Consider the following 16,552-nt stretch of genomic DNA (forward strand, 5'->3'; position numbering starts at 1 on the left):
TGCTTTAAATGAAAAACCCCTTTTTATTTGCAAATAATTCAAAACATATTTAACTCAGTGGCCAACAGCCCTAGTAGGGCACGGCCTGTAGTGCCCTTTTTCTGCTTTCTTGACACTAGGGCCCTAGAATGCATGAGCATATGCTATCGGCAAGTGGTCAGATTGTCGCAGGACTCCCCGGTGTTACTGCCCTAGCGAACTTACTTGACCCATTCACCCGGTGTTACTGCCCAAGCGCACACATGTTATTGACCCGTTCAAGGGATGAAAGGCTAAGTCAACCTTGCCCAGCCCGGGGATCGAACTCCGGACCTGTGGTGCAGTTGCACAACGCTCTAGCCACGTCGCCTCCGGGCGGTCATTTAACTTTTCTAAAAAAAAAAAAAAAAAAAAAAAAAAAAAAAAAAAAAAAAAACATTATAAGTGTGTCATATCTGACATGTATTTATCTTATGTCAAGGCTTGTTTTCTTAAAAATTGCAAATTGGATACTTATTTTTAGGTACAGAGGATTAGTAAGTTTCTGCAGATTTTCGGCAGTGTTGTTGACAAAATTTGCTTTTCACTTTTAAGTGAATGTTCAAAATCGCCACTCTCACACCGTGCAGCATTAAACTACTGAATAAAATACGTTGTGTAAAAACGATCTTAATTATTTCTTACATTTTGTATACATTATTTATATTATTTGAAACATAATTTTACGTATATTCTGGTACATGATTCTCGTGCTTTGATGTTTGTTATCATTTTGTCATTAAATGGTGGTCGCTGTTTTATATGTCTTTCTCTGCTGTTCTTGCTTTTACTAATCTAGCTTCTCGTATCTCGACAATGAATTATCCAGAACGTCTGGCCTTCTGCCTCGACGTGCGCCGCCAACAGACGTCGGTGCCAATGGGCACTGTTGTAGCCCGCCTCTTCAACCGAAGATGGCATCGACTATTAAAATGGCATCGACAAAACCTGCAGTTGTTTTCCCGCCACCAAGTGTTCTTGCTAGCACTGCTGCTGCACCTTGTGCTGTGAACGTGCCACGAGTTGTAGCTGATATCAACAGGTATATGGAAGCAACTAACACTCCTTTTCTTGCTTTTGCTTGCTGTACTTGATTGTTTGCTTGCCTGCTTGCTTATTTACTTTCTTCGGCTACTTCTGAGCCATGTGCGAGTCAAATACGCTCAATAAAAAAATCGACACACCAAGAAGGAATCATCCGATTGCTTTGAAATTTCGTATGCATAAATGCTTTGACCAAATATGCAAATGATTAAAATTTGGTGTCCAATGAATGAATAGTGAGATCTCCAGCGCATCGGAACTGCGCATCCAGCAGACATACATAAGGAGCTATTCTTGAACTGTTGCTAAAAATTACGAGCAGCGGTCAGAGTTTGAAAGAGGTTGTATCATTGGATTGAATTGAGTCAGGTTGGGCAAATCGGAGAATCGCTCGTCATACGAGTCGAAGCGATGCGGCGATTGGAAGATTCTGTAAAGAATGTGTGAACAGTGGCATATTTCAGTGTCATGATGGTAGCGGTTGAGATGGAGCCACAACAGATCGGGAGATTGTCAGATCAGCTGTCACAGCGCTTGATTTATCGCTGTCAATATCAGACGTACGACCCGCACGCGAGTGGCCACCATGACCATTTACCGACAGCTGATAGAGCGAAATCTACTCTCATACCGACCGCTACGCCACCTGTCACTCACACCTATACACTGTCGAGCCAGATTACAGTGGTGCTTGTCTCGATCAGGTTGGAATGATGCTGACTGGGGACGTATAGTCTTTAGCGATGAATCCTGCTTCCAACTGTGTCGTGACGATCATCGAAGACGTGTTGGGAGACGCCCAGAGCAGCATGCCGATCCTGCTTTCACTATTGCACGCCACACAGGCGCTCAACCAGAAGTTATGGTCTGGGGTACCATTTCCCTTGATAGCCGCACCCCTTTGGTCGTCATTAGAGGCACACTTACAGCACAGGTGACGGAGGACGAGGGCGCCTGATGTTTAACATAGGTAAACAGGCATATGCCCCGCGTCCTCCACTATCTAGTGGCAACTTCCCTGGAGCCTCATCAGGCTGCCTCGGGAGTATATTTGAATCTTATTGAGAAAGTTACATGGCCATACAAGGGCGGTTGACATAGTCTACATTACAAGTGATGTGTATGACATTTGAAAGTTTTAGGATTACAGTGGTTACAGAAAATCTAAAAAAAAAAGGGGGGGTGGAGGTGGCATAATAATGTAAGACATAATACACATAACAACACACTTAAAATACACAGAACATACTCACAGACTACTAAGTAGAGTACTAATAATACATTCATGTGATGCTGTTAGAACATATAATGCTGGGCAGATGTAATACTATGTGTAATAAAACTGGTAAGATCACAGGATGCAGAGCAGAGATAAAGCTGCGATACTAGTGAAAACACATGGTGCATGCCAGATATAAAGCACGCGTGTAACATTGCCAGATATAAAGCACGCGCGTATACTAATTAAAACACATGATGCAGGGCAGTTTTAAGACAGATAATAACATAAGTTGCAAATAATTATTAGCAATGAACTTTTGGTTTACATATGAAACAGATGGTAGTATATGAGTAATAATACTTATGGGGAGACAATGAACCTAGGCTAACACATGATAGGAGTACATGATGCAGAGCAAATATGTTAATAGTATATACACATTATGCAGAGCAAATATAGAGCTAAATAAAAGACATGATTCAGGACAACTATAATACTGATAAAAACACATGACTTTGGGCAGAGATGATGCTATTTAAAAGCACATGATGCAGGACAGAGATAATACTAATGAGAAACACATGATGCAAGCATGAATATGATACACATGGTACAGGGCATATGTTATACTAATAGAAACTCATGATACAAAGCAGATATAATACAAATAGGAGCATATGATACAAATAAATATTAGGGTACTTTATGCAGACCAGGTATGATGCTGGTATATACACATGATGCAGAGCAAATATAGAGCTAATTAAAAACGTGACATAGGGCAGGTATAATACTAATAGAAATACATGAAAATACATTATGCGGTGCAGTTTAAGTTGTAATGAACACGTATGATGCAAATCAGATATGAGAAAACAAAGAAAAAAAAAAAAAAGGGCCACATGCCGCTGAGCAGGTATAGTACGATTAAAATCATTTGATGCAGGACAGATATGATACTAATGAATATACATGATGCAGAAGAAATATAGAGCTAATTAAATGACATGGTTCTGAGTAGATGCAGTACAGGTGAAGAACGAGTAAATACACTTACAGCACAGCGGTACGTCGACGATATTTGCTACCGTTCTTTTTACAGTACCCTGGTCTTACTTTTCAGCAAGATAATGCCCGACCACATACGGCACATGTTGTATGAACTGTCTTAGAGTTTGTCAAACACTTCCTTGGCCAGCCAGATCTCTCGCATATCTGAGAAATGATGGGAAGGTGACTGCATCTACCAGGGAATGTTGATGACATAGCCCGACAGTTGGAGCAAATTTGGCAAGAAATACCGCAGGAGACCATCCGGGAGTTTTATCAGTATATGCCACGCCGTGCGGCAGCTTGCGTCCAGGCTAGAGGTGGGTCAACACCTTATTGAGCTCGTTACTTTGTAACTATGTAACTCTGAAATAAATCATTCAGTTGTTCTGAAATTTTAATCATTTTCTACTCTGTATATAATCTTCCTATCCACCAATTTTTGGGACAACTCCTTCTTAGTGCGTCGATTTTTTTGTTTTAGAATGTATTTAACCCTTTAAGCGTGTAGCGTTTGCTCCTGCGCGTGCACTGCAGTGGGGACGATGACGAGGTGAGTTCGTCAAGCACGCTTAAAGGGTTAAAGACCATTTGCTGTGTTCTTTGAATTGTGATTTACCGAAGAACATGGCAATTAAACTCGAGGAATTTACTTCTTAAAGAACTTTTAATATGTGTATAGCTAAATAATTATGCAATACGATATTAATTGTTTAAAAAATGGGGCATATTTATATTATTTACTACTGCGCAAAAAAAGAGGGACAGTTCTATGTCTCCCGTTCTACTGCGCCGATTGACGAAATTCAACTTGCATTTTTCATGTCTCGAGAGTGCGACTTAGGATATGTATTAGATTTATATATAGCATGGTTCTAAAGTAGATATTTTCACACAAAATCGGACTTTTTCTGAAATGACGTGCCAAATTTTTCCCATATTTCGCTTCTACCACTCAAATTATGCCAAACAGCCAAGTTTTGTCAAAATCACATGAGTAGTTTTTAAAAATTTAGCTCTCAAAATGTTACTTCCTCCATGCAAGGCCCGACTTAGCCTGAGTGGGGCCCGAGGCAAAAACGTTTTTTGGGGCCCCCTCTGCTTCACTACTTCAGTAATGAAGAACTGTACTTTATGGAGGTATTTAAATTGCTTACCTCATTATAGATATATATAACAAGAAATTGATTAGAACCTAAGATAGTTATAAAGTTCTCCTCCCACACCGTTCAATGGTCAGACGAAATATCGTTCTGTCCATTTTATTAATTTCTGACAATTCTATGTCATCATTAAAAGGCTATAGCAGCACATCTGAAGAGCCAATATTTGAAAAAAAAAAATGCTGTTTAAATTTATAGTTAGAAAATATAAAGACTTTTTTAGCAATTTGAATTAACTAACAAAAAAATACCATAGACAAGTCCTATGCACTTGAAAATAGGCTAGAAAGCTTTTGAAGTAAAGCTAAAAAACGTTTATTAAAGAAGGAAACGTAAAATAAACTTTCTATTTGATTTGGGGGCTCCCTCTGATGTGGGAGCCCGGGTAACAGCCCCGTATGCCCCTGCCTTAGTCAGGCTCTGCCTCAATGGAATTTCATATATATTTATTGATATCTTTTTTTAATAAACTTACTTGATTCCTTCTAGCAGAATTCGAACTTTAGGCTTAATCCAATATAATTCGCACATTTTTTATGATTTATTTTTTAAATTTGTATTTTTAAATGTTTTTTATAAATTTTTCGAAAACGTGTTTGTGTTCTAACCTATAAAATTTTTAAAATCATCTTAAAGTAGATGCATTTCTAGGCACACCTGCAAAAAAATTAGAGTTTTTTGTTCCAAATTTCCCAGGATATACGTGAATTTATATAATGGCGCGTCATGACATTTGGGATATTTGTTATAAGCGATGATAACGCCAAATATGGTTTACGCACTTTGTTAAAATTGTTTGAAAGTATGAATGATGACTTTTCCCCCGCTGGTCTACTATGAAAAAAAAAAAAAAAAAAAAAAGAGAAATCTGATGTGTACACCACATGACTTCCTTGTACGGAATATTAAATTATACGCATTTTTTCTTGCATTTTGTTTAAACTTATTAGATTGGATTAAACCTACTTCGCCGACAGCGCATAAACCACAATAGAATAAATGCATTCTTTAAAATTCACTTTGTTTACCATAGCGACACTCTGGCGCTATTATTATATTTCGTTCATACTATAACTCTGAATGCACAAAATTTATATCATTTGAAGAATTATCTAATCGTTGCCACATGTTCTATTCAAATACTAAAATAAAGCTAGAACGATATATAAAAGAAATTAAGCAAACGAAACAAAAAAGAAACAGTTTTTCACAGACGATTGAGTATTCCTCATTCAATTAATTCAGTTCTCACTTCGCGACAAGGTAAAAATACATGAAAACTCAAAATATCTGTATTAAAAATTATGAAGTAAATCTTAGACGCTTATTTCCTCGAAAAAATTCCAGAAAGAATTAAGCATGATTTAATTGGCATTAATAAATGAATGCGTTATCTTTGTTGTTGGGAAGCTAAGTTTCTCTAGATTGGCAACAAATCCACTAGTCTCCTGTTTCAAATGTAAACATCAATGGCCGCCATCAAATTAGGCTTAGCGGCACTTAAACAATTTTAAAATTGCTGATAATTCTAAAAATATTGCATACAGATTTACTAAAGGCATAAAACCCTTAACCGGAAGATAAAAACAACATAATTCAATGATTTTTAAAGCAAAAAATGTACAATTTACGAACATATAAGAGTCAAGAAACTGAGATTACTGAGCCGGGTAACAGAGTGGATATATTTATAAATATATTTATATACGTTTGGAGCCGCCGATTGCAACCGAAATACGAGGTGCACATCTACATGTTATAGCAATTCTATATACAAAATTTCAACGTTCTGAGGCTACTCGTTTTTGAGTTATGCGAGTTACGTTCGTATACACGTACGTACATACGTTCGTACAGACGCCACGAAAAATTCTCTTCAGAATTCATTTTAAAGCCGTTTTTTAGTTTTTCTGGAGGAAAAGAGTCTTTTATTCTGTCTTTACGTACAGATATCACGCAAAAACATCATTAAATTGCATTCGAAAGCGGTCAAAGTGGATATTTTCATTGAAATATGCTGCCTGAAGCTTTTCGCGATTACAATACTTCCTTTTTACTTCGTACAAGGAAGTAAAAAGGAAAGAAAAATATGTTGCCGTAAATTGAGAAGTTCGCCAAGTGAACTATTCTTGGCGCAAAGTGAAACAAAATGCGCCAGGATAAATTTTTGAATTTCCGCGTAAATCTCGCACTAAATTTTATAAAATTTAATATTTATGTGTAATTTGAGTCGTAGAATCGAAATATGGAAAACAATTGGCATATCATTTCAGAAAAAGTCCGATTTTGTGTCCAAATATCTATTAGAACAATATAAATCTAATACATATCCAAAATTGCGCTTTCGAAACATGAAAAACGCAAGTTGAATTTCGTCTATCGGTCCAATAGAACGGGAGATATAGAAATGTCTTTTTTTTTTTTTTTTTTTTCCCCCCCCCTCCCTTTGAGCAGTGAATCCCTTTCACCATTTCTAGGCAACCTTCTCTGCCTCCTTTCCAACTCGAAAAATATACATATACATTTATTTAAAGTTAGATTATTTTTAAAGGGTTTTATAAATTAAATAGAGAAATTATAGAAAAAGCTGATAAATGACAAAATTTGAATAACAGGAGTTTTTTTACAGTCATAAATTGAAACTCATAAACTAAAACTAAATACTTAACAGGTAAATTAAAGGCTAACCGCATTCCCCTCCCCTGAAACTATGAAATTCCCCCAGGGAGAAATTTCTCCCTAGTTGAGAGCCCTTACTCTAAAAACACTCCTGAGAGACTACCAAAAGTAAAATCATCGGTATACTTTTCGGGATGAAACAGTAACACCGTAGCATAATCCAACACTTACTATGGCTGCCAGTTTACACGAATTTTTCCTAAATTTTACAGAAACTGTTTCCGCTTTATGATCTTTCGTACGAAGTTAATTTTTTTTTTACGACTTCTCGTCCCTCTCTATTTTTCCCTCGCCTTCGTAAACTCGTTAATTATTGGGCCAATTTGGGGATTTGTTACCAAATCTGTACTTTATGCTCGCACTCTCGGCAGACATTTGAATTACCGTTTGAATTTTATCGAAAGAGTTTACTTCCGAAGAAGAGAGACTTGCATTTGATCACCCTTGAAATCGGTTGAGTTTTATTATTCCAAAATTTATGGTTGCTGTTTTGCCTGCTTAAAAACAATGATATATGTCAATTTTCTTTTTTTAAATTAATTTTTTTTTTGCTTCTTTGTTAATAATCCTTAATTATCTGCTGAATTTTATTCTCATGAAACTGGCCGGTGTCCATTTTAATGTAAAAATTAATTTCCAAATGAATCATTTATGTACTAACGTAACGTTATTTTAGGTTAAAATAACGCGCCGAATAGCGATTAAGTTAGAAGTCAACCAGCAATAAATAAAAATTAAATAAAGAAAAATCTGAAAGCTTTCAGATTTTATATTACACCCAAAGCGATTTTTTTAACGTTTTGAGTGTTACCTTTATTTATCAAATATCATGTTCTTCGCACTTAAACCATAAAATTCAGTTAAACAGCTGTATCACAAAATATTTAAAAGAATATATCTTTAGTAGAATTTCAGTCTGGCGCGCTGGAGATAAAAAATATTATATACTATATTATTAATAATATATTATATATAATTATAAGGTATTTCTCCTCCTTATAAGGTATTTCTCCCGCCTCCTTAGACTGCCTTCGTAGTGTAGTGGTCAGCACGCTTGGCGCGTATTCGAGAAGTCCGCGGTTCGAGACCCGGCCAGGGCGTTGCTCATTTTTCATCTCTCCTGCTACCAAAACATACTTAATGTCTCTACACCCTATAGTGTTGCCATCGCTCGCATTGAAATCGTTGAGTTTCTTAATCAAAAACTCATAAATGCTTTCTAAAATGTGAAATAGATAATAAAACAAATTCCAAGTTTGGACTTTTAGATGCCCATATTCGAGTGGAGACGTGCGTTATTGAAAATTGGATGGCTTTAGGTACCATTGTTTTATCACTATGCGTACATTTATGTAGATTTTTCATTATTTAATTTCTTTAAATATAATACAGGGCTCTAATATTGGGTGGCAACAATTTAAAAAGTGATTCGCTGTTTATAGGTTAGGTTATTTAATTACGACAAAGCCTCGAAGGCTATCTGCCTAAGGGAAGGGATGCCTTCGTGGAGGACTTTCTAAGGGAAACTGGCTCGTATACACGTTACACATAGGAAAAACCACAAAACACCCATGCAGCCAGCCCGTTCGCGGGATTCGAACCTCGGACCGAACTACTAGTGTTCAGCGACTTTACCGCTCGGTCCCGCTGTTTATAGTGAATCAACGCACAGTGCCAAAACGAAATTAATAGCCCCTCTGGGCAAATTGCTTCTTTGGGCTAAAAGTCCGCGTTATATTTGCAAGTTTAACTCTTAAATTAATAACGTTGTTTGCAAGTAATAAATTATAGTATATATTCCTTTTCCTGCTAAACGCTGTATTCTGTTCTACTGAGGTTTCGTAGAAATATTTTGCAAAATATTTCGTAATAATATTATGAAGGTTTCTGTTTTAAATAATAAAACAAATTCCAAATTAGGGCTTCTAGATGCCCATATTCGAATGGAGGACTACGTTATTCAAAATTGGATGTCTCTAGGTACCGTTGTTTTATCACAATTCGTGAAACACACATACATTGATGCATATTCTTCATTATTTAATTTCTTTAAATATAGTACAGGGCGATAACATTTGTGGGCAACAATTTGAAAAGTTTTACAGACGTTTACAGTGATTCGACGCAAAATGCTAAAAATTAGGGCTAACGTCCTTTGGACTAATGAAGCACTCACACTAGTTGATTAGTATATTAACTAAAAAATATTAAGATATATTAGTCATTAGTCCAAAGGGGCTTTGTCCCTGAGGAACTATTGTTTTCTTGTTGCGATTTTGCGTCGAATCAGTCTGAATGTCCGTTTCACTTTTCAAACTGTTGCCATCAAATGTTAGAGTCCTGCATTATATTTGAAGAAATTAAATAATGAAGAATCTGCATGAATGTGTGTATATTTCTGGCATTGTGATAAACCAACGGTAGCTAGAGCCATGCAATTTTGAATGACGTAATCCTCCTGCGAATATGTGCATCTGGAAGCCCTAATTTGGAATTTGTTTTATTATCGATTTCATATTTTCTAAAACTTTAGCGAATTTTTGGTTAACAAACTCAAGGATTTCAAAGCCAGCAATGGCAACGCTGTACAGAAAAAACATTTTTATCTCCACGCGTGAGACTGTGTATCAGAAATTCTAAAGATAGGCTCAATTTAAAATTATTTTGCGATATTGCTCTTGAACTGAATTTTAGGGTTTTACTGTGAAGAACATGATATTTAACAAATAAAGGTAACACACAAATGTAAAAAAAAAAAAAAAAAAAAAAAAAAAAGCTGCTTTAGACGTAATTTAAAATCTGAAACCTTTCAGATTTTTTTTTTCGATTGTAATTTGTAGAAATTAAGTTCTTCTTAGTATAAATGCATTTCTTTCCGCAATGGTATCCGGAACGTCTGCTTGGAAACAGAAATTGCTTAGTTGTTAGCTTGCTGCGTCTAAAATAATGAGGCCACTCCTTCTACACTCATCGAATAAAAAATGCGTCTTATATCTTCCGTGTTATGAAGAACATATGCTTAACTACTTGTTTATCAACTTGGCTCGCCATGTATGTAAATAAGAAGCTGTTATAATTAACTAATTTTTCCCATTAAAAATAAAATGCGAATGCCTCATGAAAAAGAAAAAAGTGTGTGTTCAATTTTCCAGGCCTGCAGGTGAATCGCAGAAAACTAATTAATCCATTTCTTTTTTAATTTATAAATTAAGTTCTTTGAACTCAAACTGATTGTTCATTTTTGATGCTTCGGACCGCGGATTGCCAATAGGCGGCCCACGTCATGTTTTAAACGCCCTGCGAACTAAATTTATTCTTCAACAGTGTATTATGTATGCTCTACTTTGTTCTTAAGTGTTTTGAAGTGCTTCTGAAAAGAAAGATTTTATACTGATAGTCAATTATCATTCTTTAAAAAATTTCATCTCATCCTTTTTACTTCCTTTTACGAAGTATTGTAATCACGAAAAATTCTGGGTATCATATTTCAACGAAAATAGCCATTTTGACCGCTATCGAATTCAATTTAACGATGTTTTTGTGTGAATTCTGTACGTAAGGACAGAATATCTTTTCCCTCAAACGAATTATAAAACTGATTTAAAATGGATTCAGAAGAGACTTTTTAAAAGTTGTTTAAGTGCGGCTAAGCCTAATTTTTTTTTTTACCACAGCAGCCATATTTGTTTACATTTAAAAACTAAGCTTCGCAATAAGAACTGTTTCTTTTTTATATGTCTAATTTCTTTTATACATCGTTTTAGATTTATTATAGTATTTGAATAGAACACGTGGCAACGATTAGATAATTCTTCAAATGATATAATTTTTTTTACATTCTGAGTTATAAAACAAGTAATATATATATATATATATATATAAAATTGCAGTTAATTTGTAACTTACGTCAAACAAAAAAAAAATTTTTTAATTTAAATTAAAAATTTCTTGAATTATTAATACGTGAAAAAACTGTATTAACATCAAGTGTCATCCACTACCAAGTTTAAAAAATGTATTTGAACTTGAGTGGATGAATAAAAAATATTTTATTAACGATTGAAAGTTTGAACAAGATTTAAGGAGAGTGTGAGTTAATAGTACGAATTTAATGAATGAGATTTAATGAACGCTAGTAAGTGAACCTAGCGCCAGAAAGTCGCTGTGGTAAATAAATACAATGAGTTTTAAAGAGTGTATTTTTGTTCTATTGTGCTTTAGCGCTATCGACGAAATAGATTTAATTCAATTCAGTAAGTTTAAATGAAATGCAGGAAAAAGTGCGTGTAATTTAATATTGCGTACGAGGAAGTCATGTGGTGTGCACATCAGACTTTTTAAACCGCAGATTATTGAGGGTGTCAGAACATTTAAAATCGATTTTGTGGCCGTTAAATTAATATTTAAAATGTAAATATTTATTATTTAAATGTTCCATCTAATGTTCTTCTTACTGAATGTTCCAGGATCCTTTTTCGTGCTTATTAGTTTTGCAGACTGTTTTCATCTCAGAAGGGCTTGTCTTGTAGGTTTTTCCTTAACAATCCTCCAGAATCGTCAATCTCTCCTTAAGAAAGTGTCGTGGAATTCCCCCATTATGTATATATGTTACCGGGAAAGACCGAAATTGGAGAATGTCGACTTTCACCGGAGAATGTCAACATTCACCAAAAACGTCGGTGAAAGATCGAATATTGCATTACATTCTTGTACATTCGGTCCCTCACCGGTGTATGTCGACAATCACAGATATGCTCTGGTGTAGGTCGAAAAGAGAGGAGTCTATGTACAAAAGCAAGGGCCTCTTGTGCAATTCAAAGTGTCATAATAGTTTAAGTTGTTGCAATAAATAAGATTTGAATCACATAATTTAGTAAGTTTTTAACTTCTGTTATTTTCCTTTCTCATTTTGAATGTACTGTGTGTTTTAAGTTCTTATTCTGAGTCTCAAGTGCGTTTTTTTCGCGAATGAATTACGGAGAAGGAAATATAATATTCTTATATGTTCAACATTCACCATTACTAGTACATGGTGAATGTCGACATTGACCGGTGCAAGTCAGAAATAAGAGTATTTGGAAAATATTTCGGACATACGCCAAGCGACTATGTGAATGTTGACATTCACCGGTGAAAGTCGACATTCTGCAGATTTCGGTGTTTCACCGTAACATATACACTGGCCGACATAGAGAATGTAACAGCATGAAAAACTGGGTAGAATATGATGTCAGTTGGCGCGCAGACAGAGCATGCATATGTATGTAAGTGATGTTATTTATAGAAAGATAAATATATACAGTAAAATGTACAGGGAATCAGTAAGATGTATGACCACCTATCGCGGCGATGCAAACTGCAACTCTACGAGGTATGTATCCAATTAATGTGCAGATAGTGTTTTGTAGGATAGAAGGCCACATTTTCTGAATTCACCTTAAGGGGACTCATACACCTTAAACCCCTTATGATCTTCGAATATGTGACTGTTGCAAGAATTGGGATATTTTATTTATTTTAAAAGCAATTACTTCCAACGTTTTACATCTGACTACATAATATTGCTACTTTGGAAAATAGTAACCAGAAAGTTTGTGTTGCCACAAATATTTTTGTAATTTAATCCTCTTTGTGACAAAATATTTCGCCGTGTTTCCACCTTGCGCGCATGATATTTTAAAAATGGCTAATGGTACATACTTGAAATTGGATGGAATTCTTTATATGGGCGCTACTTTCTAACTGAACCAACAATCTGATGAATATTTTAATATTGAAAAATTTTATGGACAAAAACATTAAACAATTTTTTAATAAAATACATTTTATAAACTTAACTCAAATAAAAATTGAACATGAAATTTTTAGGTTCACGGTAGTTTCCAAATGTTATAAAAGCAATATATTAAATATGGAATTAAATTATGAAACAGAATGTTTTAAACTGTGCGCGCAAGTTGGAAACATGACGAAAAATGTTGTCACAAAGGGGATTAAATTATAAAAATATTTGTGGCAACACAAACTTTCTGATCACTATTTCAGAAAGCAGCTATATTATGCAGTCAGCTGGAAAACGTTGGCAGTAATTGCTTTTAAAATAAATAAGTTATCCCAATTCTTGCAACAGTCACCTATTCGAACATCTTATGGGTTTTAAGGTGTATGAGTCCCCTTAAGTTCGTCCTTTGATAACGGCTGGAGGAGAGCAGACAAACGACGACCAGTTACGTCCCACATATGCTCGATCGGCGAAAGATTAGGGGACATCGCAGGCCAAGGAAGCAATGGGACATGCTTGCAAGGCTTGTCGGCTAACGAACGTCGTGTGCGGTGTCGCGGTGTCGTGCTGGAAAATATCATTTTGAAGACGCTGAAGACAAGGTGGCAAAACCGGCTGCAGCACCTCATCAACGAATCGTCGTGCCATCAGTGTACCTCTGATGAGTAACAGCGGGGACGTGATGTCATGACTGATGGCACACCAAACGATTGTGCCACGATGACGAACGGTGTGGCGTTCAACAATAGTAGTCGGATTGGCTCTAACGGACTCTTAACCGGTGCCTATTATCAGACAAACTCGTTCCTGTATACTGTATTGTGCCATTCAGATGTGCAAGTGGCTCGTTGACGACAGTATCACAGTCATTTTTTGCGTCGATGGTTTGGTGTTAATGGCAGTCTTCGCAAAGAGTGGATTGTATGCAAGTTTCTTTCAGCCAAACGCTAGGAATTGTTCTCCCAGATGTTGGAACATCCAAAGCTCTTTGCACATTTCGCAAAATGTCCACAGTAGTTGATTGTGGGCTCACCACCGTTTCAGTTCTTACGCATCGATCTGTGCGTTCTGTATACAGATACATCGATCTGTCTAGATAGACCTGATCTGTAGCGACTGTTTACATTTCCTTCACCGATCTATCTTGACCAGGCGTTCCCAATTTATGCCAGCGGGCACCATGGCGTCCGCCAATCGTTTAACGTGTGTCTGCCGCTCTGCGATCACAATAAAACGGTTAAAGTTTTCAATAAAATCCTATATGTGAAAGTTTTCTCATTTTTAATGAAACGATTTTTTATGCACAAAGCAATTTTTTATGTGCGTGTATTATTAACTCTATCCAAGTAAACCATTCACCATTCATGCAGGGCTCTAATATGTGGTGGCAACAATCTGAAAAGTGAAACGTCGTGTGCAGTGAAACACCACAAGATGCCAAAACTAAATTAATAACTCTTCTGGGCTAATAATACCGTTTTCGGGTATTCGTTGCATGTAAATATAACGACTACTAACTTTTTTTCTCCTTATGATTAATAATATTACCTACTCTGCACTTCAAAATTTTAATATCATCCATTCACAACGTTTTAGAGTTACAGAACAAGAATTTTTCTCTTTGAAAAAGGCAAAAACATTCTCACGCAACTCGCACTTCTGCGGCATTAATGAATTTAGATAACGCAATCTGGCAACAGAAGAAAAATGTCAGTTGAATTTCGCAGCGAAAGAGAGAATATCGTAGTATTTCCGAAAGCTCTCATAAACAAGAAATGCTGGCTTAAGTCTCGCTGAGAAGTTCACCAAGAATTTGTATATGTGTAAATAACTGTAAATAAATGTGAATCGTTCTGCTGTTAAGAAAGAGTAAGAACATGTGCCACGACAAATTTATTTTTTGATCCACAGCTTATTTACGTGCGACTGTTCGGAATAAACTCAAAGTAAGTATAAATTTCCTGGTTGCAGACGATATTTCTCATTTCATATCATACATTGTTTCTATAAACTTTAATTCCACAATATTTACTTTTTTTTTTTTTTTTTTTTTTCTGAAATCCTTTTTCGTAGTTATTCTAAAAGTGTGTTTATTAATTTTGTTAGTCTAAAAATTTGTTCATTTATTTCAAATTATACGCTGTTGCTTGAAGGTTTTATTCTGTAACATTTTTTAAAAAAATTCTTTATCGAAATTCTTCTAAAGAGTGTTTTTTACTCTCTTTAAATTTCTGTTTCCGCATACACAGTAGAATGTTATCCAACTGTTGAAAAGAATTCTATTTTTTTAGATAAACTGATGAAGTTCGTTAAATTTAAGAACGGCATTGCAAGCATGGTCATTTTTTAATCATAGTATATCATACATTTATTTTTTAAAGATTTCATTTCTTCAGTAACTAATTTTGCCAGAAGGACTATTAATTTCGTTTTGGCATTTTGCGTCGATTCACGATAAGTCTTCTTTCTCTTTTCAAATTTTTGCCACCCAATATTATCGCCCTATATTATATTTAAAGAAATTAAATAATGAAAAATCTGCATAATGTATGCATGTTTCTCGCATTGTGATATAACGACGGTACCTAGAGCCATCCAAATTTGAATTACGTAATCTTCCATAGAATAGGGACTTGTGGAAGTCCTAATTTGAATTTGAAATTTGTTTTATTATCAATTTCAATTTTTGTAAGACTTCAAGAAATTTTTGATTAACGAACTAAACAATTTCTAAGCGAGCAGTGGCAGCACTGTAAAAAAAAAAAAAAAAAAAAAAAAAAAAAAAGGCTCAGTATAGGAAATTCTAAAGATGGGCTCATTTTAAAATTATTTTGCGATGTTGCTGTTGAACTGAATTTTATGCTTTCTATACGTAGAAAATGATGTTTAATAAATAAAGGTAACACACAAAACGTTAAAAAAATGCTCCTTTAGAAGTAATTTAAAATCTGAAACAGTTCATATTTTTTTAATTTTTTTTTATTTATTTTTTCCCCTTAAATCTATCATACTTTTATATTTTAGATGGTCTTAATATCTGTGCAAAATCATAGCGAAGTACTGAAATCCTTGAGACAATCAAGGGTGTAATTTCCTGACCTTGAATCTCTGACCTTGTCTGGTGGATTTCTGTGCGGTTAATTATATTTCGCGCTATTTTTTAGGGTCACTTTCGAGAACCCTTCTAGTTTTCATGAACGAGCTGTTGAAGCGCGCAGTGAGTATTCCAATTGGTTGATGATTGAGCGTCAGCTCACGAGAAACCTTGGAAATTCTATTCTACGATTTGATTGGCTAACACTTTGAGATTATGCACGGACAAGGCTATATTATATTAAATTTCATTTATACGTGGTTACCCATTATTAATTAGTGAGTAACCCCCAAATGAAGGCTTGTCTTTGTCATCGGGCATTGACTTTCATTTCAGCCAAACTCATTTTCCTTGTAATCTTAATGTCAAATTTATTAACTTTTCGTTCGCCATCATCCATTCATTCACTCTTTCATTTATTATTCTTAAGCATTTTCTGCTTTGTAGATTGTGTGCTTGACTCATCTTTGCCGCTAGATTCTTTTTTTTCCAATTTCGGG

The 16,552-nt window shown here is 35.3% G+C and overlaps 1 protein-coding gene across 5 annotated transcripts in view; it reads left to right on the top strand.

The window, feature by feature from the left end:
- Nucleotides 1–16,552, top strand: part of LOC118181881 (uncharacterized) — a 537,207-nt gene that overhangs the window by 366,577 nt on the left and 154,078 nt on the right. For 2 of the 5 annotated variants that reach the window (XM_085816197.1, XM_085816199.1), the window contains exon 2: nt 818–1,060. The exons of 2 other annotated variants lie outside the window; for them this stretch is intronic. In XM_085816197.1, coding sequence (XP_085672323.1) covers nt 818–1,060 — 243 coding nt within the window. The remainder of the gene's footprint in view (nt 1–817; nt 1,061–16,552) is intronic. One more of the 5 variants, XM_085816198.1, reaches the window with a different exon arrangement.

The sequence above is a fragment of the Stegodyphus dumicola genome, chromosome 4, assembly GCF_044657685.1.
Source record: "Stegodyphus dumicola isolate Sdum_Otavi_A_Nest chromosome 4, ASM4465768v1".
NCBI lineage: Eukaryota > Metazoa > Arthropoda > Arachnida > Araneae > Eresidae > Stegodyphus > Stegodyphus dumicola.